General features: G+C 47.3%; 2 protein-coding genes across 20 annotated transcripts in view; one reads left to right on the top strand and one right to left on the bottom strand.

Annotated features, from left to right (window-relative positions):
• Positions 1-11,054: 11,054 nt before the first annotated feature.
• Positions 11,055-14,366, top strand: myog (myogenin). The gene is given in 3 exon segments (NM_001124727.1): positions 11,055-11,627; positions 13,135-13,234; positions 13,329-14,366. Coding segments are annotated over 3 exon segments (765 nt in total). The 5' UTR covers positions 11,055-11,087; the 3' UTR covers positions 13,454-14,366.
• Positions 14,367-14,428: 62 nt separating this feature from the next.
• Positions 14,429-26,299, bottom strand: part of ppfia4 (PTPRF interacting protein alpha 4) — a 126,720-nt gene continuing 114,849 nt past the window's right edge. For 4 of the 19 annotated variants that reach the window (XM_036983575.2, XM_036983581.2, XM_090241270.1 and 1 more), the window contains exons 15-30: positions 25,518-25,746; positions 25,255-25,290; positions 24,904-25,031; positions 24,578-24,708; positions 24,397-24,481; positions 24,062-24,143; positions 23,669-23,869; positions 23,295-23,357; positions 20,868-20,894; positions 20,458-20,633; positions 20,158-20,255; positions 19,191-19,366; positions 16,932-17,000; positions 16,607-16,793; positions 16,243-16,338; positions 14,429-16,059 (exon numbers count right to left, since the gene is read on the bottom strand). In XM_036983575.2, coding sequence (XP_036839470.1) covers positions 16,280-16,338; positions 16,607-16,793; positions 16,932-17,000; positions 19,191-19,366; positions 20,158-20,255; positions 20,458-20,633; positions 20,868-20,894; positions 23,295-23,357; positions 23,669-23,869; positions 24,062-24,143; positions 24,397-24,481; positions 24,578-24,708; positions 24,904-25,031; positions 25,255-25,290; positions 25,518-25,746 — 1,747 coding nt within the window. In that variant the 3' untranslated portion in view covers positions 14,429-16,059; positions 16,243-16,279. The remainder of the gene's footprint in view (positions 16,060-16,242; positions 16,339-16,606; positions 16,794-16,931; positions 17,001-19,190; positions 19,367-20,157; positions 20,256-20,457; positions 20,634-20,867; positions 20,895-23,294; positions 23,358-23,668; positions 23,870-24,061; positions 24,144-24,396; positions 24,482-24,577; positions 24,709-24,903; positions 25,032-25,254; positions 25,291-25,517; positions 25,747-26,299) is intronic. The other 15 variants (XM_036983577.2, XM_090241262.1, XM_090241271.1 and 12 more) reach the window with 11 other exon arrangements.

Raw genomic sequence — 26,299 nt, 5'->3', positions numbered from 1 at the left:
CAGTGTGGGGCAGGGCAGTGGACAGACTCAGATCATTCCTGTGATTTAACATGACACCACTTGCACTAAGACTGCGACAGCTGCGTATGCACATGCCGCCCATTCTGTTTGTTGTAGGGGCTTACGCTGCGATAAAAGGCCCAGTGAGGAGTAGTGTGGCTGGGCCCAGAGCATTACTCTTTCCCCCCAATTTAGAAGGCTTTTCACCCGGCCTCCAGGGCTCTGGAAGAACACAGGTGGGACGCTTCATCCTGGAAAAGGATGAATGGGAGTATTCAAATGATGATTGGTGTCATATAACCTTTACAAATCACTCAAATTACATGATGTAAGTTCTTCATTACTTAACAGCAGACACGGGGGACACTGGTTGGTTACATACAGTAGTTATGATGATGGAGCAGACCTTAGTGTTCTGGTTGGTTACATACAGTAGTTATGATGATGGAGCAGACCTTAGTGTTCTGGTTGGTTACATACAGTAGTTATGATGATGGAGCAGACCTTAATGTTCTGGTTGGTTACATACAGTAATTATGATGATGGAGCAGACCTTAATGTTCTGGTTGGTTACATACAGTAGTTATGATGATGGAGCAGACCCTAGTGTTCTGGTTGGTTACATACAGTAGTTATGATGATGGAGCAGACCTTAGTGTTCTGGTTGGTTACATATCGTAGTTATGATGATGGAGCAGACCTTATTGTTCTGGTTGGTTACATACAGTAATTATGATGATGGAGCAGACCTTAATGTTCTGGTTGGTTACATACAGTAGTTATGATGATGGAGCAGACCCTAGTGTTCTGGTTGGTTACATACAGTAGTTATGATGATGGAGCAGACCTTAGTGTTCTGGTTGGTTACATACAGTAGTTATGATGATGGAGCAGACCTTAATGTTCTGGTTGGTTACATACAGTAGTTATGATGATGGAGCAGACCTTAGTGTTCTGGTTGGTTACATACAGTAGTTATGATGATGGAGCAGACCTTAGTGTTCTGGTTGGTTACATACAGTAGTTATGATGATGGAGCAGACCTTAATGTTCTGGTTGGTTACATACAGTAGTTATGATGATGGAGCAGACCTTAGTGTTCTGGTTGGTTACATACAGTAGTTATGATGATGGAGCAGACCTTAGTGTTCTGGTTGGTTACATACAGTAGTTATGATGATGGAGCAGACCTTAATGTTCTGGTTGGTTACATACAGTAGTTATGAACCACCACATTCAATTCTCTGTTAACAGCACTGGTGGACATTCATGCAGTCAGTTCGACATTTGCACGTTCCCTCAAAACTTGATCTCCTCTATTTATCCAATTTGAGAAATCTACTTTTATAGGACTGCATAAATTGCTATATCTTTATACTGACTGTCCAAGATCCTTTTCCTTAAGGTTCATCAATATTTACTCTATAGTGCTGTGTTGAAATCAGTGAGAACGTATAAGTATGATGGTCTAAGAGCAATCCTATCTTCTGTGTGTTAAAACCAAACCATTCCCCTGATCCCTATTCCTGTACAGTATGTTACACCAAAACCATCCCACCAATCTGAATTCATGTACCCTGTGGGTTACATCCAAACCCTCTTCCCTTCTCATCTGTCTTCAAATGTAATCAATCACATTTTTTTATAAAGACCTTTTTACATCAGCAGATGTCACAAAGGGCTTATACAGAAACCAAACCTAAAACCCCAAATAGCAAGTAATGCAGATGTCTTGTATGAGGATGGCAGGATGGTTGACAATTTGACCCCCCATGGCTCTTCTTCGTGGCGTAGCGTCTTGATAAACAGTTTGAGGGCTGTCTTAGAGGCTCCATACGCTGCTAGGCAGGGGAAGACATGTAAATAAGATGTGAGATAACTAAACTAACTACTTCCCACAACAACTGATTGCCTTTATGAAAATGAATGATGTACATGGTTCTGTTTAGGATTATCTTGATAGGGTTGGGCCGATGTATGATAACTAGACACCAACCAATATATTGTTTCAACAATATTATCGTCTAACATATATACCACCAATAACCGATATTCAATAAATAGGATGAACATTCGGAAACTCTGATCTGACCACGTGCGGTCATTCTCACGACTGGGGGCGGGACCACATTGATATTTAAATTCTTATGGGGCCCCTGATTAGTTTATCAATACCCCTATTTCTGCTGGTATGAGTCTATAAAAGCGTTGGATGAACAGTTGAATCAGTTTGGGAGAAGACTTCTTGAAGTGTGGTTGGTAGCTTTACAGTAATTTTTACATTGAAGTAGCTAATGCTAACACTTTTTTTATTCAACAATGGGCATAACATGCTAATGGTGTAGTTAATGGTGTAATTACCTTGACATGCTTTTCAGATAGTGACTAGACAGAAGCCACTGAGTCTTCTTTATTCTAAATGGAGAAGTAAAATAAATACAAACGAATCAAGCTAATTTCTAAGGTAAAAACCGGTTGCTATCCAGTCAGCAGAACACACTGTTGCTCCTCAGCATAGGCAGCTATCTATTGCTACTTTTTGTTTCAGCACCTTGCCCGACCTGTCTCCCCTTTTCACAGCTAGCACGCATATGTTAGTCGTAGCAACAGTAACTATGGGGTGGAGTAAGGAATCAGCATCCAAAACGTTTGTTTGTGAAGCGGATCGGCGCGACATTCGGTAGGCACTCAGATCTGGCACTAACACCAACAGACAGACACGGAGAGGGGTAGAGGGCGGTAGCGTTAGGTATCTCTGCCCAACAATACATCTAATTGATTGATTGTTGTTATTTAGAAGTCTTAAAAGCAGGGGCACAACTTTCACTGAGGACAGACATGTCCCGCCCACATTCTAAAATTGCATTTTTGTCCCCCCCCAGTTTTATAATGTGGAATGTGACACAAAACAGGGCATTGGTTTGCTTTAGGACCATACTGACGACTCCGAGTAATCGGGTAGGCTGTTATGTCCCACCTCTAAAACCAAAGTTTCGCCCCAGTATAAAAGTATGCCTACTAGCCTGAAGGATGATTCTTTGGAGAGCATAGAGATAGATAGATGGCTGGCTGGCTGCTACTGCTTGAGCAGAGATGAGACGATGATTTAGACTCATCAAATAAAACAAATGTATATACACAGCTGAAATATTTTATTCAAGTATAGTAATGTGAATAAAGGGTGGTTTATTAATAAGTGATATGCAGCAATGTGCAGTCACTACCATCATAGGGGTTTTATTAATGAAATAATAGTCATTATCATATATATATGATACTAAAAACAAATATGTAATATACACAACCAAAATATAAAGTCATGTGAATAAATGAAGGTTAGAGCCTAATAAGTGCTACTAATAAAAATAGTAATTATTACTGGCACTGGGCAGTCACTAACATCAATTATTACTAGCACTGGGCAGTCACTAACATCAATTATTACTAGCACTGGGCAGTCACTAACATCAATTATTGTTTTCTGTGATATTACATCATTTAACCCACATAATACATTTACTATAAAAAATAATAGTAATCAAAATCGAAACTGAAAACTGTGATTATTTCTAAAAAAACAAACCGAAACTGACCTCAAATGGTTAGGGTTAGGGTTAGTCAGCATCGCCATGACATCGTCTGCAAGCGTGATTGGGGATTTCTATTGGAGAAGCAGTCTGCCTATCTTCATACTGTACTGTCCTTGATGTCACTTTTAATTGACTAATAGGTAGATTGATTGATTAATACACCCTTGCCTTCCCCACACATGGGTACATCAACCGACCACAACCATGGGCATGTGATATGTGTGATCGGTTGATTGGCTAATGTATTGATGGTGTGATTGACATACAGTCATACTTTCCCTTCTCCCATTTAGCTGTAGACTGACAGGTTGTTGTGTAGAGTTCCCCATAGCAACAGCCCATCTCCTTGACGATGGACAAGGGGGCATCTGTCGCTGTCGCAATGGTTATGCAGTCCATTATATTTTTCTAAGAGTTGAGAGCCGAGCCAGAGAGAGGATACATTCCTGGACTAATACAGCCACACTCTGGGTATCTACACTAGGAGACAAATTGGATCCTCAACCGCTTCCCCTCCTCAAATCCTAATCTCAACCATCAGATGGAAAAATGTCGAACTGGCCATAGATCCGTGTGTAGGAACAACTTCATCCTACTCTGTCATCCTTTTCCTTACGATCTACAAGGACATTTACATCTAGGTCATATTATTGACATACAGTACTCTCTTATCCAGAGCAACTTATAACATGTACACTACAAGAAGGAAGGAATATGATTCATTGTAACAATTACAGCTTTAGAATAAAGACTACGATTTAAAACACTACCCCTCTCCTCTCCCCCTTCACTCCCAGCCCATCTCAGCTGTCCCGCAATGTGCTGCTGCTTGTCATTGAGGAAAAGTGGAACACTGTTGGCAATAACCAGACCACACACACACATGCACCCAAACACACACACTTAACATTTTTTACTGTGGATATTCAAAGTGAAGAGGTCTGTTTTGACAACAGTGACAATGCCTGTCAAAATGTCCAACCAGGATATGATGACTACTCAGACTACTCATCAGTCAAACAGAGCTGTGAATGAGTCTCAGGGCTTGTGTGTTGGATTCCAAAGATAAACTAATATAGAACAACTGCAGACCAGAAGTAAACATTGTGGACACCCTGGTGACTGTACCTCACTGTTCCCCTTCACTTCTAAATGCAGAGAGGGGACTTTTCCCCAACCTGGGGGGTGTCGGGGGAGTATACGGCTGGCACACACAAGTTCTCAGGTTCTGCTGAAAATGAGGTGGGGAGGTGTGTCAGTGTGTATGTGTAGGACAGATTTTTTTTAGGGGGGGGGGGGGGGGTTATGAGTGACTCTAACACACTGCTGCCCCCCTCTTACTGAGACCCACACAGGCATCTTTGTACTCCTTCCACCATCAGTGACCATCCATCACTGGCTAACCTGACAGCCCCCCCCCCCCCCCCCCACACACACACAAGCCTGCACTCAACTGTAGTAATATTACCCTCTACCCTGTCCCAGACCACTACTCAACCTAGCCATGTCCCAGACCACTACCCAACCTAGCCCTGTCCCAGACCACTACCCAACCTAGCCCTGTCCCAGACCACTACCCAAACTATCCCTTTCCCAGACCACTACCCAAACTATCCCTTTCCCAGACTACTACCCAAACTATCCCTGTCCAAGGCCACCACTACCCAACCTAGCCCTTTCCCAGACCACTATCCAAACTATCCCTGTCCAAGGCCACCACTACCCAACCTAGCCCTGTCCCAGACCACTACCCAACCTAGCCCTGTCCCAGACCACTACCCAACCTAGCCCTGTCCAAGGCCACCACTACCCAACCTAGCCCTGTCCCAGACCACTACCCAACCTAGCCCTGTCCCAGACCACTACCCAACCTAGCCCTGTCCAAGGCCACCACTACCCAACCTAGCCCTTTCCCAGACCACTACCCAACCTAGCCCTGTCCCAGACCACTACCCAACCTAGCCCTGTCCCAGACCACTACCCAACCTAGCCCTGTCCCAGACCACTACCCAAACTATCCCTTTCCCAGACCACTACCCAAACTATCCCTTTCCCAGACTACTACCCAAACTATCCCTGTCCAAGGCCACCACTACCCAACCTAGCCCTTTCCCAGACCACTACCCAAACTATCCCTGTCCAAGGCCAATACTACCCAACCTAGCCCTGTCCCAGACCACTACCCAACCTAGCCCTGTCCCAGACCACTACCCAACCTAGCCCTGTCCCAGACCACTACCCAACCTAGCCTTGTCCCAGACCACTACCCAACCTAGCCCTTTCCCAGACCACTACCCAAACTATCCCTGTCCAAGGCCACCACTACCCAACCTAGCCTTGTCCCAGACCACTACCAAACTTAGCCCTGTCTCAGACCACTACCCAACCTAGCCCTGTCCCAGACCACTACCCAACCTAGCCCTGTCCCAGACCACTACCCAACCTAGCCCTGTCCAATGCCACCACTACCCAACCTAGCCCTTTCCCAGACCACTACCCAACCTAGCCCTGTCCCAGACCACTACCCAACCTAGCCCTGTCCCAGACCACTACCCAACCTAGCCCTGTCCCAGACCACTACCCAAACTATCCCTTTCCCAGACCACTACCCAAACTATCCCTTTCCCAGACCACTACCCAAACTATCCCTTTCCCAGACCACTAACCAAACTATCCCTTTCCCAGACTACTACCCAAACTATCCCTGTCCAAGGCCACCACTACCCAACCTAGCCCTTTCCCAGACCACTACCCAAACTATCCCTGTCAAAGGCCAATACTACCCAACCTAGCCCTGTCCCAGACCACTACCCAACCTAGCCCTGTCCCAGACCACTACCCAACCTAGCCCTGTCCCAGACCACTACCCAACCTAGCCCTGTCCCAGACCACTACCCAAACTATCCCTGTCCAAGACCACCACTACCCAACCTAGCCTTGTCCCAGACCACTACCCAACCTAGCCTTGTCCCAGACCACTACCCAACCTAGCCCTGTCCCAGACCACTACCCAAACTATCCCTGTCCAAGGCCACTACTACCCAACCTAGCCTTGTCCCAGACCACTACCCAACCTAGCCCTGTCCCAGACCACTACCCAACCTAGCCCTGTCCCAGACCACTACCCAAACTATCCCTTTCCCAGACCACTCCCCAAACTATCCCTTTCCCAGACCACTACCCAACCTATCCCTTTCCCAGACCACTACCCAAACTATCCCTTTCCTAGATTACTACCAAAACTATCCCTGTCCAAGGCCACCACTACCCAACCTAGCCCTTTCCCAGACCACTACCCAAACTATCCCTGTCCAAGGCCACCACTACCCAACCTAGCCCTGTCCCAGACCACTACCCAACCTAGCCCTGTCCCAGACCACTACCCAACCTATCCCTGTCCCAGACCACTACACAACCTAGCCCTGTCCCAGACCACTACCCAAACTATCCCTGTCCAAGACCACCACTACCCAACCTAGCCTTGTCCCAGACCACTACCCAACCTAGCCTTGTCCCAGACCACTACCCAACCTAGCCCTGTCCCAGACCACTACCCTACCTAGCCCTGTCCCAGACCACTACCCAACCTAGCCCTGTCCCAGACCACTACCCACCCTAGCCCTGTCCCAGACCACTACCCAACCTAGCCCTGTCCCAGACCACTACCCAAACTATCCCTGTCCAAGACCACCACTACCCAACCTAGCCTTGTCCCAGACCACTACCCAACCTAGCCCTGTCCCAGACCACTACCCAACCTAGCCCTGTCCCAGACCACTACCCAACCTAGCCCTGTCCCAGACCACTACCCAACCTAGCCCTGTCCAAGACCACCACTACCCAACCTAGCTCTGTCCAAGACCACCACTACCCAACCTAGCCCTGTCCAAGACCACCACTACCCAACCTAGCCCTTTCCCAGACCACTACCCAAACTATCCCTGTCCAAGACCACCACTACCCAACCTAGCCTTGTCCCAGACCACTACCCAACCTAGCCCTGTCCCAGACCACTACCCAACCTAGCCCTGTCCCAGACCACTACCCAACCTAGCCCTGTCCCAGACCACTACCCAACCTAGCCCTGTCCAAGACCACCACTACCCAACCTAGCTCTGTCCAAGACCACCACTACCCAACCTAGCCCTGTCCAAGACCACCACTACCCAACCTAGCCCTTTCCCAGACCACTGCCCAAACTATCCCTGTCCAAGACCACCACTACCCAACCTAGCTCTGTCCAAGACCACCACTACCCAACCTAGCCCTGTCCCAGACCACTACCCAAACTATCCCTGTCCAAGACCACCACCCAACCTAGCCCTGTCCCAGACCACTGCCCAAACTATCCCTGCCCAAGACCACCACTACCAAACCTAGCCTTGTCCCAGACCACTACCCAAACTATCCCTGTCCAAGACCACCACTACCCAACCTAGCCCTGTCCCAGACCACTACCCAACCTAGCCCTGCCCAAGATCATTACCCAACCTAGCCCTGTCCCAGACCATTACCCAACCTAGCCCTGTCCTAGACCATTACCCAACCTAGCCCTGTCCCAGACCACTACCCAACCTAGCCCTGTCCCAGACCATTACCCAACCTGTCCCAGACCACTACCCAACCTAGCCCTGTCCCAGACCACTACCCAACCTAGCCCTGTCCCAGACCACTACCCAACCTAGCCCTGTCCCAGACCATTACCCAACCTATCCCTGTCCCAGACCACTACCCAACCTAGCCCTGTCCCAGACCATTACCCAACCTAGCCCTGTCCCAGACCATTCCCCAACCTCTGTCTCTCTCATAGACCCCCAGACAGGGCTATGAGAGAGACAGACAGAGAAACAGACAGGGCTATGAGAGAGAGACAGACAGAGAGACAGACAGGGCTGTGAGACAGACAGACAGGGCTATGAGAGAGAAATACGGGGCTATGAGAGAGATAGACAGGGCTATGAGAGAGACAGACAGGGCTATGAGAAGGACAGACAGGGCTATGAGAGAGACAGACAGGGCTATGATAGGGACAGACAGGGCTATGAGACAGACAGACAGGGCTATGAGACAGACAGACAGAGCTATGAGTCAGACAGACAGGGCTATGAGACAGACAGACAGGGCTATGAGAGGGACAGACAGGGCTATGAGACAGACAGACAGGGCTATGAGACAGACAGACAGGGCTATGAGAGAGACATACGGGGCTATGATAGGGACAGACAGGGCTATGAGAAGGACAGACAGGGCTATGAGAGAGACAGACAGGGCTATGATAGGGACAGACAGGGCTATGATAGGGACAGACAGGGCTATGAGAGGGACAGACAGGGCTATGATAGGGACAGACAGGGCTATGAGACAGACAGACAGGGCTATGAGACAGACAGACAGGGCTATGAGACAGACAGACAGGGCTATGAGACAGACAGACAGGGCTATGAGAGGGACAGACAGGGCTATGAGACAGACAGACAGGGCTATGAGACAGACAGACAGGGCTATGAGAGGGACAGACAGGGCTATGAGACAGACAGACAGGGCTATGAGACAGACAGACAGGGCTATGAGAGAGACATACGGGGCTATGATAGGGACAGACAGGGCTATGATAGGGACAGACAGGGCTACGAGACAGACAGACAGGGCTATGAGACAGACAGACAGGGCTATGAGAGAGACATACGGGGTTATGATAGGGACAGACAGCGCTGTGAGACAGACAGACAGGGCTATGAGAGAGACAGACAGGGCTATGAGAGAGACAGACAGGGCTATGACAGGGACAGACAGGGCTATGATAGGGACAGACAGGGCTATGAGACAGACAGACAGGGCTATGAGACAGACAGACAGGGCTATGAGACAGACAGACAGGGCTATGAGAGGGACAGACAGGGCTATGAGACAGACAGACAGGGCTATGAGACAGACAGACAGGGCTATGAGAGAGACATACGGGGCTATGATAGGGACAGACAGGGCTATGATAGGGACAGACAGGGCTATGAGAGGGACAGACAGGGCTATGAGACAGACAGACAGGGCTATGAGACAGACAGACAGGGCTATGAGAGAGACATACGGGGCTATGATAGGGACAGACAGGGCTATGATAGGGACAGACAGGGCTACGAGACAGACAGACAGGGCTACGAGACAGACAGACAGGGCTATGAGACAGACAGACAGGGCTATGAGAGAGACATACGGGGTTATGATAGGGACAGACAGCGCTGTGAGACAGACAGACAGGGCTATGAGAGAGACAGACAGGGCTATGAGAGAGACAGACAGGGCTATGACAGGGACAGACATGGCTATGAGAGAGACAGACAGGGCTATGATAGGGACAGACAGGACCATGGTGCATCCGAACGGAAGCCTGTCAGAATTAGCCTGTGAGCTATGAGGTGAGACGAGTCTTGAGGGATTAGCGACAGGCAGCTAGGCTAACACTCTGTCCAGGGTCAGGACAACCAAGGCCATCACAAATATCTTACCTGATGTAAATCTCACTGTTAAGACACATACCAGGCAATGTACAGACTGTACTCGACAGTGGAGAATTGGCCCACAGTCACTCAGGGGTGTCCAGTTATGTGTCTCCATCCATTCTCTTGGGCTTAAAGCCAAATAATAAGGACTTTCTATTGGATGTGGAAAACATGTCGAGATTTAACTCCATGTCCCCATGAACTTCACACAGATAAAACATCAGTCAAACATATCCATACTGAACATCTTCATACCTTATTTTCAGAATGAATCAAAATAACTTTCCTTCAATTAATAACTTCAACAAAAGCTGCTGTGATACTTTCTGTCATCGAGTATGGGGATTTGAGAGTGGAGGTGACAGCTGTGTGTAGACTGTATGGTAGGGGACTTCAGGTATGATGTCGTGGAGGGGGACGTGAGGCAGGGAATAGCTCACTAAGGCAGCCATCTTTGATCCCATGGTCAGATCTGAGGTAATTAGACCAATTTCCATGGCAACCAGATCACATTCCATTATCTACTACGCCATTGGCCGACGCTCTACCTTGCACACATGCACACACACACGCACACACACGCGAGTGAGTACATAGACATAGCTTCCTATGCACACATATACACACAAACACACACACACACACACACGTACATACACACGTTCCTGAAGCCCTGGAGAGCAGGGCCCAACAGAGATGTGAAGTTTAGATGTGCAGCAACAGCTAAACGCCGTGTCAGGTTTCTCTGGGCTCGTGCTAAATTTAACCCTCTGATCCTGCAGCAGTCAGAGGGTTTAAATGCCAACCTGCAGTTGCTGCTCCACACCAGTTGTTCTCCACACATCTTCCTCTCTCCACTAACCCAGGCCAGAAGTGGGAGAGGCTCACTCACACACTCTCTCCAACACACTCAGACCTAACACCCCTATAGAACACACACAGTAGAGCCCAGAGGAACCAAACCAGAGTCTTCGCCCCCTAAACTTCAGCGTCGACCAGTATGGAGCTTTTCGAGACCAACCCCTACTTCTTCCCCGACCAACGCTTCTACGAAGGGGGGGACAACTTCTACCAGTCCCGGCTGCCGGGTGGGTATGACCAGGGGGGCTACCAGGAGCGCGGGGGTTCCATGATGGGACTTTGTGGGGGTCTATCCGGGGGGGTTGGGGTAGGGTTGGGTGGAGGTATGGAGGACAAGGCAACCCCCTCTGGTCTCTCCCCCCACCCGGAGCCCCACTGCCCCGGCCAGTGCCTACCCTGGGCCTGCAAGCTGTGCAAACGCAAGACAGTGACCATGGACCGGCGGAAAGCGGCCACAATGCGTGAGAAGAGGAGGCTGAAGAAGGTGAACGAGGCATTCGAGGCCCTGAAGAGGAGCACCCTGATGAACCCCAACCAGAGGCTGCCCAAGGTGGAGATCCTGAGGAGTGCCATCCAGTACATTGAGAGGCTGCAGGCACTTGTCTCCTCCCTCAACCAGCAGGAGAACGACCAGGGAACACAGGGCTTACAATACCGCACCGGACCTGCTCAACCCAGGGTGAGTAGGAGACAGGAACGCAGGGAGGAAGAGATGGACGGAGTGAGGGATGAAAGAACCACACCAACCTACAGTAGAGGTCTGGGAGAAAGAGCAAGGTAGAAGGGAGGAGAGAGGGATGGAGGGAGGTTAACAGAGATACATGATAATGGGAGTGGTTGAGGAGGAAGAGAAAGAATATGAGGAAAAGGCTAAATGAGAGAAAAGATGTGAATAAAGTGAGAGAGGGAATGACACAGTAGAAGAGAGGCGTCAAAGAGGGAGAGGCAGACTGGAGAGGGATGAAGGGAATGAGGAGTGAAGAAAGAGGGAGAGGCAGACTGGAGAGGGATGAAGGGAATGAGGAGTGAAGAAAGAGGGAGAGGCAGACTGGAGAGGGATGAAGGGAATGAGGAGTGAAGAAAGAGGGAGAGGCAGACTGGAGAGGGATGAAGGGAATGAGGAGTGAAGAAAGAGGGACCAGAGACTTGGAAACGGATGCAAATGACATGGATGGGAATAATCACCCCCAACATTTAGGAAATAATGTTATTTGAGTACATGTAGGCCTACAGGCATTAACAGTGCTTTAGGTAAGGCAGGCGAGGCGGTTGGGTGTGTTAGTTGTAAAGGCTTTTTATATGTCTGTGTGTGCTAGTGTGAGTCTGGTAGGAGGGTAGGTCTACGTCTGGTGTGTAAACTCTGATATATGGTGTTCGCCGCTCGTAGAATACAAGGTTTCAACAGAACAGTTCCAGAACAGAGCTCTTACATTCATTGACAAATGTCATAGACAAGTACTGCGGACAGAGCCCTCATCAAACCATCCACTAGCAACACAGACAGAACAGCACTTAGAGTTGAAACATTGAAACATATTGAAATATTGAAACATTTCACCCTCGAGTGCGTGAATTCCCTTGGGAGTGCTGCTATGGCTATTGTTTTAAAAGACATGCGACATACATCATTTGTATCCCTCATAAGTACTTCAAACACAGCACTCACCTAATCTTGATTTAGTTTCATCTTAACCTACCAGCTTTCAGAAACAGTTGTAATGGATAATGTGTTATGACACAGTAGTACAATCAATTATTCATAAAGTAATTGATGAAGCTGTGTGTGTAGTGAGTGGAGTTGTGGGTAGTGTAGTGTGTGTGCTTCACTTGGTAGAGCATGGCGCTTCCAATGCCAGGGTTGTGGATTCGATTCTCATGGGGACCAGTACGAAAAAATCTGAAAATGTATTCACTCACTGCTGTAGCGTCTGCTAAATGACAATTCAAAAAATAAATTTGTTGATGAATCATTGAAAAAGAGACAGGCAACACCAGCTTCTTAGCTACGACAGACAAAGATGATCAATAGTGTCAATAGTGTGTGTTTGTCGTTGTGAGTAGCGTAGTGTGTGTGTATAGTTGTGAATGAGATGATGTGTGTGTCACTGGCATCGTCTGTGTGGGGTGGGGCGTGACGTGTCACACAAAGCGGGGTGAATGACAGTGCCTTGTCTCCATGGTAACAGGTGTCGTCGTCGAGTGAGCAGGGATCAGGCAGCACCTGCTGTAGCAGCCCAGAGTGGAGCAACACCTCAGACCACTGTGCCCAGAGCTACAGCAACGAGGGTAAACACACAATGTATTACATTTCAGCAATGCACCCTGAACTTGTTGAAAATGTTAGCTGTTTTGACGCTCTCTCTCTCATGTCTCTCTCTAGACCTCCTGAGTGCAGACTCTCCAGAGCAGACTAACCTGCGCTCTCTGACGTCCATCGTGGACAGCATCACAGCAGCAGAGGGGGCTCCGCTGGCCTACCCTGTACCTGTGGACATTCCCAAATAAACCCAGAGCAGCAGACAGACATGTGTGCTGTTAACAGGTCCAATACATCACAAACCATCTTTTTTTACTCCCTTCCATGAGGAGGTAGTCACTGATGGGATATAACTGGATAGGTGAAAGCTATGCAGCAAAACCTACTGTACATTCCACCATCCAAGCATGTTAGATCAGTGACTACTTCAATGAAGGGAGGAAAGAAGGCCAGGCCCTGTGTGTCCCAGCTAGTTGCAAGCTAGCACTTGGACACCACACAGCACCATACACACCCACACACCATACAACACCATACACACCAACATAGGCCAGGAGGTTTTTCCAGGACTAACTCCTGGCCCTAACCTAAAGCCCTCACACCTCTTCCAGGCCTGAGGCCTTATTCCCTACCTACCAAACCCTGTGGTCCACGTCTCCCTACCAGTAGGTTACGGGTCAGATCCTAACCTGAGAACCCACTGACATCAATCTATGCATGTTTTAGGACAAAAATCCAGTTCCCTGTGTGGATCTCAAGTTAGAACTGAGGCCCTAAGTGCCACTGGAAAGGAGCAACGAGAATTATGGTTTTCTGTCCTGACTTAATGCAGAAAAATATATGTTTCCTCCTTTTCTAAATCTTTCCCTGATCTATCTTGCATTCTGTTTGCGTGTGTTATGCTTAAAAACATTAGTTTATTATTTGTGGGGCCAATATGTACCATGGCAGTTTTGACCAATGCATCTGCTTAATTTAAACTGGTAATGAATGCTAGTGATGTAAATACGTTCCGTTTTCTACAGAGTGGTTTTGCTATTTTATTTTCTATTTTTTTTGCTAACTTATTTTTGAGTTTTATAATAAAGATTGTTGTGTATTTGTAGATGTCCCAAGAAGTGATGTTTCTGTCTAAACTTGCATTAAAGACCATTTTCAATACTTGGCCGCAGTTAACGTCTTAACCAACCATCACCTCAAAATGAACACACAACATCAACATGTATCTTTACAAAAAACAGCTTTACTTATGTCTATAGTGTCATAAATACAATACACTTTTTAAATAGCCAAATAATAAAATCTTGATTTGTCAGCATCATTTCACACCTGGAATAAATACACACACAGTACTCGTAGCTGCCACAGTAACACATTACATCTTTTAGACACCTTTAAAACATTGGCTGTAAAATCAAAAGAAATACACCCATCCAACACTTCACTAGTTCACTGACAGAGCTCTCTCATTGGAGGAGAGGAGGTCATACACACAACACGTGCTAGTGCTCGGGCAGCATCATTGGCCACTTTCACATCCCCATGGCAACTGGACAGGAAAGGGGCGGCAGGGGAAAAGTCCATATATGGCATCATCACTGTCTCTGTCAGGTGTCCTGTTTGTGAGGATTTCGTTTGGCTGATGCCTAGCAGCAATTTACTGTTTGATTTGAAACGAAGTAGAGAAAAACAACACCATCCATCCATGGAGGTTAGTCTAGGGTTTGGCTTTCGTAACATGCTGTTTCCCTTAAGTCTCAAATATTGGAGCCTATTGCTTTCATTTACACACACAGCTCATCCTGTATCCTCTCATATCTACAGGATCACCTACTCTACTCATGGTAGCTACATCAGTGTCAAATAGAGGAAGGAAACAAGTGGAGATAGGAAAGAGCAGGAGGAAAGGAGAAAAGGAGATGGGAAAGGAGGATAGGAGATATGAAAAGAGAGAAGGAAAGTAGGGATAAAAGGCAGGAAAGGTAACTGAACCGTTTAGGTCTGGACCCAAGAACCTGTGGCTGAGAATCATAGTAGTAGTATCACATAGAGTAACAGGCCCCTGCTTAGTGAGTCCTTCATATAACTCCAGACACTGACAGCATATAAGACACACAGAGGTCCAACACACAAATAGAACAGTCACCACCGAATACAGGGCATTGGGTTTCATACAGCAATGATATTATAATATTCTCCATATATAATTCCAATATATATATTTATATATATTTATATAAAAAAACATATGTCATCCATTTTATTTACAGAGAGACAATAAATGATTAATACCTTGCATAACCGAGGGGACGACGTGTAGGTGGAAAACACCCAGGAGCTAGAGTAGAGTTAGACTAGAACCCACAAATTAGCAATTAGGTCTAGAACCCACAGAGTAGGAATTAGGACTAGAACCCAGAGATTCGGAATTAGGACTAGAACCCACAGAGTAGGAATTAGGACTAGTACTCACAGATTCGGAATTAGGACTAGAACCCACAGAGTAGGAATTAGGAATAGAACCCACAGATAAAGAATTAGGACTAGAACCGACAGATTAGGAATTAGGACTATGCGGGAGCACGACACCACAACAACAAGGCTACTGGGGGTACTGGGTTTACTGGGAATAGCAACTGGGCCGAGTCTCCTTTACAGCAGCGAGTGTGGCAATGAGCACGCTCAGAGTTCAAAGGTCAAAAAGTCAGAGGTCACCTCCGAATTGCACGTGTCCCACGGAGAAGGTGAGAGGTGACGCTGGATACAGGTCCCTTAACGTCAAGATCTCTCCCAAATTTGGCATGTCACTCTCGAAAGGCCGCAAGCATGTGTCCATACAGGTCATGGGAATAAACTGAGAGAGATACAAAGGAAGACAGAAGGAGAAAGCGAGGGAGAGAAAGAAAGAGGGAGAGAGAGAGGGTTGGCAACTGGGGTGGAACTAGCATGAGGTTTCCCTAAACCTTTTGTTAGCATTGCTCAGTCAGGAATAGGCTAATGGTCCTAGCCATTTGTTAGCATTGCTAGGATGTCTTACCTGTTAACGTTAGCTCCTGTTAGTAAGTGGAGTGGAGTTAGCATGAGTACGTCCGTACAGCAGAGGGGTCGAGTCTCTGGGGAGCCGGGGGAGGAGCTAGACAGTGTGTGGCAGAAGTGGGCGTGGCCGAGCGGGACAGAGAGGAGACAGCGTGCAGTGAGACAGGCAAAGCAAAGAGACCGGCACACACTCACACACGCATAAATGCCCTCACACACATCAAGCGTTAAGATGAAATCATTTTGTGGCTGTTATTGTTAGGGCTTGCATTGTCAGTGAATCGCAAAACACACTGAAATCACATCCACACGACTGCAATTCATTTAACTACGACCTCACAGTACCCCTTTCCAAACACACACACCTTCTGGTTGCAGCTGTTTCCTGGGCACCAGGGCCATGGATGGGGGCATGGACATGGAGGGCATACGGAACCCAGCGGGCAGTGTTTCCATGGAGCCCGCCATCATGCCCATTCCCCCTCCTCCCTCCCGCGCTCGGAAACGCTTACGCCACGATGGAGAGCGGCGGAACGTCTTATCATCCCCACTCTACACAGAGAGAGAAAGTAAACAAACAAACAGCCATGTAAAAGCAGTCAAAGTGGTTATAAAGAAACAGAATCCATATTTCACAGGAAGACGGCAAAACTGAAACACTTGTGGGTCCATTATATCCTTATTACTCACCTCCTCCAGTCTGCGGTCAGTGCCCAGAGCCAGGACGTTGTTGAACTCTCTCTCTAGAACCTGCCGAGCCTGGTGCACACACACACAGCATATATACAGCATTTATACAACGGGTGGGTCTAATCCTGAATGCTGGTTAAAAGTGCAATCCATCCCGTCTATTCCACAAGTTATCACCGGCTAAATCTATAGTGGTAAAATGCCTATTTTGCCTCTGTTCCATCTGACAGCGCAATCCACTGTCTCATCAGCCCAGCCAGGCAATCTATATACTTTATCTCCACTATAAAAAGCATCTAGACATTATCTCACATTTCTTTTAGACAACAGCTGAGATTTGTATAAACCTTAGTGTCTGTCTCTCCGACATTTGCAACATTGTTTCAATTTTCAAATTTGATCTCCAACTGTCCCACAGTAATGAACGTGTAGGGGTGGGTCAAGAGTTGGGACGAAAGAGAAAGGCAGGCAGCGTTTCTCAGCCAGTCGAAATCATGAATCAGCTGGCATCATTTTTATGGATATATATACAAAGAAATGTCAATTGAAAAAGGGTCAAACGAAACCAAATGCAGCTAGTTTGCAGTCTTCCCAGCTTCAGATTGAAGTTATTGTGTTAGCTGTGTTGTTGGCTAGCTCCTCTGAACAACAGCGTCCTGACGAGAGAGCACATTTTCTATGCCTGGTGAAATGGTGCCTAATTAGCTCATTGTTATGGATGTATCCAAATAAATGTCACTAGAAAACAACTTAAACAAACTACTGTTGTTGATTTTTCTTCACTGATTGGCGTGACTCTAAGTAAGTCGTAGTTGGCTAGCTAGCAAGCAAAGGGATAAGAATGTTTCCAGCCAGAATGGCAACCGAACCAATAGAACGAATGACCAGCCGGCTTGGGTAGCAACCCTAGATTTGTTTCGGGACTATATCTTGTGGAAGGATGAAATAGTATGACAAAAGTTATCAAAATAAAGTGTTTAATTAAAATATGTCAATCATTGTTTGAAAATGTTGTTAACCCATTGTATAAAAGTGATAATGTTTTCGAAGCCAGTGGAGGATATATTGGCATGGTTTGCCGGCCCGAGACGAACTCCCATGCCAATATATCCTCCAAACACCAGCTTTTCTGGCATTATCACTTAAATAGACAGCTGGCGTTACTCCTAGGGCTGTGGCAGTCATGACATTTTGTCAGCCGGTAGGTAATTGTCAAGCAAATGACTGCCGGTCTCACAGTAATTGACCGTTATTTAACATAAACATGTTTAGCATCTCCGGGCTTCCACACCATAGACATTTGACTGGTAAACTCATGGGTACACTCGCAAAGGCTGCTTGGTATTGTGGTGCAATAATTTATATTGTAATGCAGAATGTTCATTCAAATAATACTAACTAATGTGGCTCATGCAATGGAATGTATACTTCCTGCTTTGCTCCAATGGGTGCACTCAAAATGGCTACAAGTCCACCCATTATGTCATCATTGACTGGGGACGTCCGTTCTATTATGTGTAGGCCAACTGTAGGACAGTGAGAACAGCAGTAACGTTATGGCTAGCCTCAATAAACCTAGTTTCTCTCGGTTTGATGCAGTCAAGTCAGGTACTATGTAATCGGATGGAATGATAAATAACTAGCAAGAAGTTAGTCTAGCGCACGATAACAGTGGTTGCGGTCTCTCCCTCCATGCCTGCTCTGGTGTTCCGAGCCTCCAGTGTCTTACTCACACAAACACACACACACTCGGCCTCTGCTCCCTAATAGTCTAGAGCTGCTCGCTCTGTGCCTCTCTCTCTCTCCCTTTCTCTACAGCTCTGTTTTGATAAAGTAGCGAAACAATGGGCTTTTCTGCTGCTTCCCTCACTCAGATCGGACCGGTTGTCTTGTAGGTCCTTTCAGAACGGGTTTTAAAAATGTATTTATGCATATTCCGGTGCTTTCCGTGTCCATTTCCAAACAGGAGCCCTAATTCTCATCATCATTTGTCCTCATCATTCAGATTATTCACATTTAACCATGAAGTGTTTAGAGAGTAATTAGAGGGACAATAGAGCACTGAGTACCAGGCAATTAGCGTTTGGTAAACTACCCATCAGCAGCATTGATTTGAGCAGTTTTGAATGCCAACGGTCACAGGGAATTTGACTGGGTCATGACTCGTGACTGGTGTGGCGGTAATATACTAACTGTGACAGCCCTAGTCATTCCTACACAGCGCTAGTCCCTCGACCAAGGGTGTGTGTCTGTGTGTACCTGTGTGTTCTGCATGGGGATCTGCAATATGAGAGCCAGGCTGCTGTAGTCGAAGGTCTCATCCAGAGCAATGAGAGCCCCGTGGACTCCACTCTCCATCAGGTTGGTATTGTAGTCCTTCAGACCTATACTCTGGACCCAGTGCACTACCTGCTCATTGGTCCACACTAACGCATCTACAGAGAGGGGGGAGGGGGTATGGAAAGAGGGGGAGAGGAGAGAGAGACGGGAGAGGTGTATTACTATCACAGCATATAGACCAGTGCATCTAATAAACAGACAGAGAATATCATATCAGAAGTATTCACACTCCAATAGTGTACTCTCAATGGCATACTGCCTTTGTTCTGAATAAGCACAGCTGTCACCCAGCTTTTTCAGAGAGGAACAGGCGGTGTGTGTGTGTGTGTGAGGAGGGGGGCTTCTGATGTGACAGGACAGCTGAGTCAAGTTCATATGCAGTGCTGAAGGTCATAAGGTAGCAAAGCTTTAGCTGGCTCTCTGTGTGTGTGTGTTCATGTGCGTGTGCGTGCGCGTGAGTGTGTGTTCGTGTGCGTGTGTGTGTGTGTTCGTGTGTGTGTGTGTTCGTGTGCGTGTGTGTTCATGCTTGTGTGTGTGTTCGTGTGCGTGCGTGTGTGTGTGTGTTCGTGTGCGTGCGTGCGTGTGTGTGTGTGTGTGTGGAGATAGCAGTAAAAGGCTCAGCTGTCCATACATAGAGCTCCAACCCTCTTAAATCCCGTGTGGCTCAGTTGGTAGAGAATGGTGCTTGCAACTCCAGGGTTGTTAGTTTGATTCCCATGGGGGACCAGTATGAAAATGTATGAACTCACTACTGTAAGTCGCTCTGGATAAGAGTGTCTGCTAAATGACTAAAATGTAAATGTGCTGTGTCTGCAGACCACTGAGACAGGATCTCACATGATGATATTTATAATGAGAGATCCTGTCTATGAGTATGGATGTTTACCTTTCATGTCGTGCATGCTCTCCTCTCTACGACGGTCCAGGTCTTTCCTGTCGTAATTGAGTCTCTTCAAGCACATAATCCCATACTGCAGACTGGCCCTGATACACACAATATTATTTGTGAATTTTGTATTCCCACATTTTTATGGGTTAAATGTCATTGTTGACTGCACAAATTGAATACATATGTCATCACTGTTATGCCTATTTTTCCTATATTGATATTGAAAGTGTAGCATGGCAGCTCCAAAGAACGGTTGCTGTTAGCCGTGGTGGCTGGCTGGTTACCATGGTGACTGACCTGTGAAAGCTGTCAACCATCTTGAGGTGTGTGCGGAGGTCTTTCTTGGTCAGGTGGTCCAGCATGCGGGCGTCCACCAGACACTCCATGAAGTAGGAGCGGTACTGAGGCAGACCCAGGCTTGGCAGCCACTCATTACCGATCCACTCATGGTTCATATCCCCGTATGCCAGAGTCTGTGTGTCAGGAGGGACACAGTTAGTGAGTATGTTTGGCTGAGATTAGATACAATTGAGAGGTTCATCTGTGTACGTGGATTAACCAAAAGGGTAGGCGTGTGTGTATGTGTGTGTGTGTGTGTGTGTGTGTGTGTGGTCTGAGACTGTGCTCTCTGTGACATGGTGACTACCCCCCTGGCTCAGGTAATTGTTGTGATAACAACGACAGGTGTTAGTGGGAGGAGTTCTCACCTGAGCCCAGCTGCCCTCCTCATTCTCCTGAGTGATTGACAGCGTGGCAGAGACAGGACAGATTGGGTTAGACGCATGCACACAGTTAGCTAATGCTAATCACACACTGAGCTCTACAAATCTCTCCCTCGCCCTCCATTTGGCAACTCTGACCACAACTCTCTCCTCCTGATTCCTTCTTACAAGCAAAAATTAAAGCAGGAAGCACCAGTGACCAGTGACTCGGTCTATAAAAAAGTGGTCAGATGAAGCAGATACTAAACTACAGGACTGTTTTGCTAGCACAGACTGGAATATGTTCCGGGATTCTTCCGATGACATTGAGGAATACACCACATCAGTCACTGGCTTTATCAATAAGTTCATCGAGGACGTCGTCCCCACAGTGACTGTACGTACATACCCCAACCTAGAAGCCATGGATTACAGGCAACATTCACACTGAGCTAAATGGTAGAGCTGCAGCTTTCAAGGAGCGGTACTCTAATCAGGAAGCTTATAAGAAATCCCGCTATGCCCTCCGACACACTATCAAACAGGCAAAGCCTCAATACAGGGCTAAGATCGAATCGTACTACACCGGCTCCGACGCTCGTCGGATGTGGCAGGGCTTGCAAACTATTACAGACTACAAAGGGAAGCACAGATGAGAGCTTCCCAGTGGCACGAGCCTACCAGACAAGCTAAATAACTTCTATGCTCTCTTCGAGGCAAGTAATACTGAAACATGCATAAGAGCATCAGCTGCACCGACTGTGTGATCACGCTCTTCGCAACCGATGTGAGTAAGACCTTTAAACAGGTCGACGTTCACAAGGCCGCAGGACCAGGCAGATTACCAGGACGTGTAGTGCGAACATGCGCTGACCAACTGGCAAGTGTCTTCACTGACATTTTCAACCTCTCCCTGTCCGAGTCTGTAATACCAACATGTTTCAAGCAGACCGCCATAGTCCCTGTGCCCACGAACACTAAGGTAACCTGCCTAAAAGACTACTAACCCGTAGCACTCACGTCTGTAGTCATGAAATGCTTTGAAAGGCTGGTCATGGCTCTCATCAACACCATTATCCCAGAAACCGTAGATCCACTCCAATTTGCACACCGCCCCAACACAGATCCACAGATGACGCCATCTCTATTGCACTCCACACTGCCCTTTCCCACAGAAGGAACACCTACGTGAGAATGCTATTCATTGACTACAGCTCAGCGTTCAACATCATAGTGCTCTCAAAGCTCATCACTAAGCTAAGGACCCTGGGACTAAACACTTCCCTCTGCAACTGGATCCTGGACTTCCTGATGGGCCGCCCCCAGGTGGTGAGAGTAGGTAACAACACATCCATCACGCTGATCCTCAACACGGAGGCACCCCAGGGGTGCATGCTCAGTCCCCTCCTGTACTCCATGTTCATTCATGACTGCATGGCCAGGCACGACTCCAACATCATTAAGATTGCAGATGACGCAACAGTGGTAGGCCTGATCACTGACAATGATGAGACAGCCTATAGGGAGGTCAGAGACCTGACCATGTGGTGTCAGGACAACAACCTCTCCCTCAACATGATCAAGACAAAGGAGATGATTGTGGACCACAGGAAAAGGAGGCCCGAGCACGCCCCCATTCTCATCGACGGGGCTGCAGCGGAGCAGGTTTGAGAGCGTCAAGTTCCTTGGCGTCGACATCACCAACAAACTAACATGGTCCAAGCACACCAAGACAGTTGTGAAGAGGACACAACAAAACCTATTCCCCCTCAGGAGACTGAAAAGATTTGGCATGGGTCCTCAGATCCTGAAAAGGTTTTACAGCTGCACCATCGAGAGCATCCTTACAGCACATTGACACATTGACTCTGTACCGGTACCCCCTGTATATAGCACCACTATTGTTATTTACTGCTGCTCTTGAATTATTTGTTATTCTTATCCCTTACTTTCTTTTAGATATTTTCTTAAAACAGCATTGTTGGTTAAGGGCTTGTAAGTAAGCATTTCACTGTAAGCTCTACCTGTTGACAAATACAATTTGATTGACATTTTTTGAGTGATCTGAGTCCCATGCACCAATGTAACCGACCAGGTACTGAACCCAGAAAAGCCATATGGAGAGATGGATCAACTTTAACACCAGAATGCTGAGACGTAATTCATCACAACACACCCAACACAACCTAACAGACAACCAGCATAAATCTACACACAATAACCCATCAAAACAACAGAGCCTAATATGGGGCACCAAAGACATGCTAACCCAGGCACAAACAAGGAGGCAGTATGCGTTGTAGTTGTAGGAGGCTGGGGATGAGCGTTTGCAGAAGCAGGCATATGTGTAGCACAGCGGGGCAGAGTGTGTGTGGGTGTGTGATGTGTGTGGTGTGTGTGTGGTGGGGAGGGGGTCACACAGATGGCACTGACCGCTTTAGTGGAGGAAGCCAGGTTCTCCATCTCTTCATGGGTTAACCACACATTTCCGGAGGACTGTGCAGAGAGGGAGAGCACGCACGAGCACGCACACACAATTACAGACAGACAACAAAGAAAAGCACGCACACACGCATACAGTGTCTGTAGTGAGAGGGAGTGTGTCAGGCAGGCAGTATCTGGCACACTGTTGAGAGAGTAGGTTTCCCGCTCCACCCCATGCAGCACAGTGGACAGAGTGAAGAGTACTGTCAACTCCAAAAGCACTATCATTACAGGGTCAGTGAAGTGACAGGTGATGGGCAGTGTGTGTGTATGTACCATGAGCGGTACAAAGAGGCTGTGTGTGTGTGTGTGTGTGTTTGTACCGTTCTAGAGGTGAGCGGGGCAGAGGGGCTGGTGAGGGACACCATCTCCTGGATGGCCAGTCTCAGTTTGAGGCGGTGCAGGGGGTTACTGATGCCAATCTCCCTCTGGATCTCTGTGTCCGACAGGGCCGACATGATGGCACCGCTCTTCACGTTGGCACGACACGCTGCCACGTACCAGGCGGGCATCCCCACCCACAACTACATTGGTGAGAGAGAGCATCATCTTCATCATCACCACCACTGTCAACATCCTAATCACACACAGTATAACACTCCAGGTGATTATATGGTAGGGCAAGGTTAAGGTAGAGTAGGGTTTAGGGGAATCCGCAGGCTAGGGATAGGGTAAGGTTGTGGTGGAGGTTAGGGGTCAGGAGTTAGAGGTTATACCTCTAGCCAGGAGACCACAGTTGGTCCATCCCACTGAGCGAAGGGCAGTCCTCTCCTCCTGGCCTCCTCTAGCAGCTCATGTCTGACACAGAGACAGGGGAGAGATAGAAACGGAGAGAAAGAGAGAGGAGAGTAAACAACTAATGTTGGCATGGCCTCTGGAGCACATGAATGTTTTATTCTACTACGGAACAGAGTGAGGCCAGGGTTTCACAGCTTCCAAAATGTATTCACAATTCAACTGACAGAGACACCACCAATTGACCTTGCATTTAGACAGAAAGAGAAAGAGAGAGTGTGTGTGTGTGTGTGTGAGTGGTAGGTAAAGGTCTTACTTCTTCTTCATCCTGCGGTCTCTCTCTGCCTGCGTGCCCAGCTTGCCCAGAGTCATGGTGTCTCCGATGCTCATCTCAAAGTCTACTGAGACACACAACACAACAGACATAGCATCACTCACACATACCTGTACATACAGTAGCCTACAGAAGACAGAGATTACAGGTCCAGCTGAGTTACCTCCCGGCATCAGGGCAGGCAGAGGGTGTCCCTCCCTCCCCAGTGTCCCTCCTCCCTCCATCCTGCCCTTCTCCTTGCTCTTCCCAAACAGACGACCTATAGATGACTTGATGCCCTTCTTCGCTTTACCCCTGTAGAGAGAGAGAGAGAAAGAGAGAGAGAGAGTGAGCGAGGGAGAGAGAGAGAGAGAGACACAAAGTATAAGTGGGATTGAAAGAATGTGTGTGTATGTGGGGGAGGGGGGTTGTATGTATGTGTGTGTGTGTGTGTGTGTGTGTGTGTGTGTGTGTGTGTGTGTGTGTGTGTGTGTGTGTGTGTGTGTGTACCCTCGTCCGTCCTCCAGACTGCCAGTGAGCTGGGCGAAGTTGGTCTCCAGTCTCAGACTGCGGGGAGAGGAGGGGGGAGACGTCTCACACTTGATAGTAGCCTTGTCCTCACGAGCTTCCACTGGAGACTGGAGGGAGAGAGAGAGGTGAGAAAGAGTGAAGCCACCTTTATCTGTCAGGAGGCTTCAAATAGGAGCTTTCTCAGAGAGGCTGTGACAACACCTTGTCCAGCGGGAAGGATCCTGTCTTTCCAATCGCAACCTTGAAAACTTTGTTCATTTCAGTAACTCTCCATATCTGGGAGCTGTACTGCCTCTCTTAGTTGTGTAGATAAAGAGAAAACTGACTTACTGCTATTTTTCTACGGTGTTTCCTTAAGTCGCTAGGCTGTTAAAGACAGGAGGGAGGCACAGACACACCAACACATAGTTAGAGGCAACCAGTTGTTAGACATACAATCAAAACCAGTTACTGGGGTTACCGAAGAGAGAATGAATAAGCAGCAGTTGAGTGACTTTTTGTTTCACACTGTAAACATTGTGTGTGAGTACATCCATCCAAACATGTTTTCAGGTCAGTCCTCTCTGATGGTTAAGTGCATGTCTGCGTCTCACCAGGGTCATGATTCCCAGCTGGTGGCTGGCGTTGTGGGTGTTGTGTTTGGGGGTAGAGCGTCCGCTGGTGGGAGGGGACGAGGAGGAAGCCAGGGACTGGGCAGTGGCTGAGCTGGGCATGGTTCGGGGGCGGAGTGTAACGTTGAGTCCGTCCATGCTACCACTGTTCACACGAGACTCTATCTCATCTGCCCTAAGGTCAGCAGACTCCCTCTCCACCTGGATCATCCTGAACACCAGAGAGTACAGTGGGATGAGACACAATAACTACATCTTACACACATAATAACTACATCATACACACATAATAACTACATCATACACACAATAACTACATCTTACACACATCATAACTACATCATACACACAATAACTACATCTTACACACATAATAACTACATCATACACATAATAACTACATCATACACACATAATAACTACATCATACACATAATAACTACATCATACACACAATAACTACATCATACACACAATAACTACATCATACACACATAATAACTACATCATACACACAATAACTACATCATACACACACAATAACTACATCTTACACACATAATAACTACATCATACACACAATAACTACATCATACACACATAATAACTATATCATACACACAAAATAACTACATCATACACACACAATAACTACATCATACACACAATAACTACATTTTACACACATAATAACTACATCATACACACACAATAACTACATCTTACACACATAATAACTACATCATACACACAATAACTACATC

The sequence above is a fragment of the Oncorhynchus mykiss genome, chromosome 7 (genome assembly GCF_057628025.1).
Source record: "Oncorhynchus mykiss isolate SJ-2025 chromosome 7, ASM5762802v1, whole genome shotgun sequence".
NCBI classification, from domain to species: Eukaryota; Metazoa; Chordata; class Actinopteri; order Salmoniformes; family Salmonidae; genus Oncorhynchus; species Oncorhynchus mykiss.
Note: the sequence above shows the minus strand (reverse complement) of the source record. Positions and strands in the feature narration are given on the sequence as shown.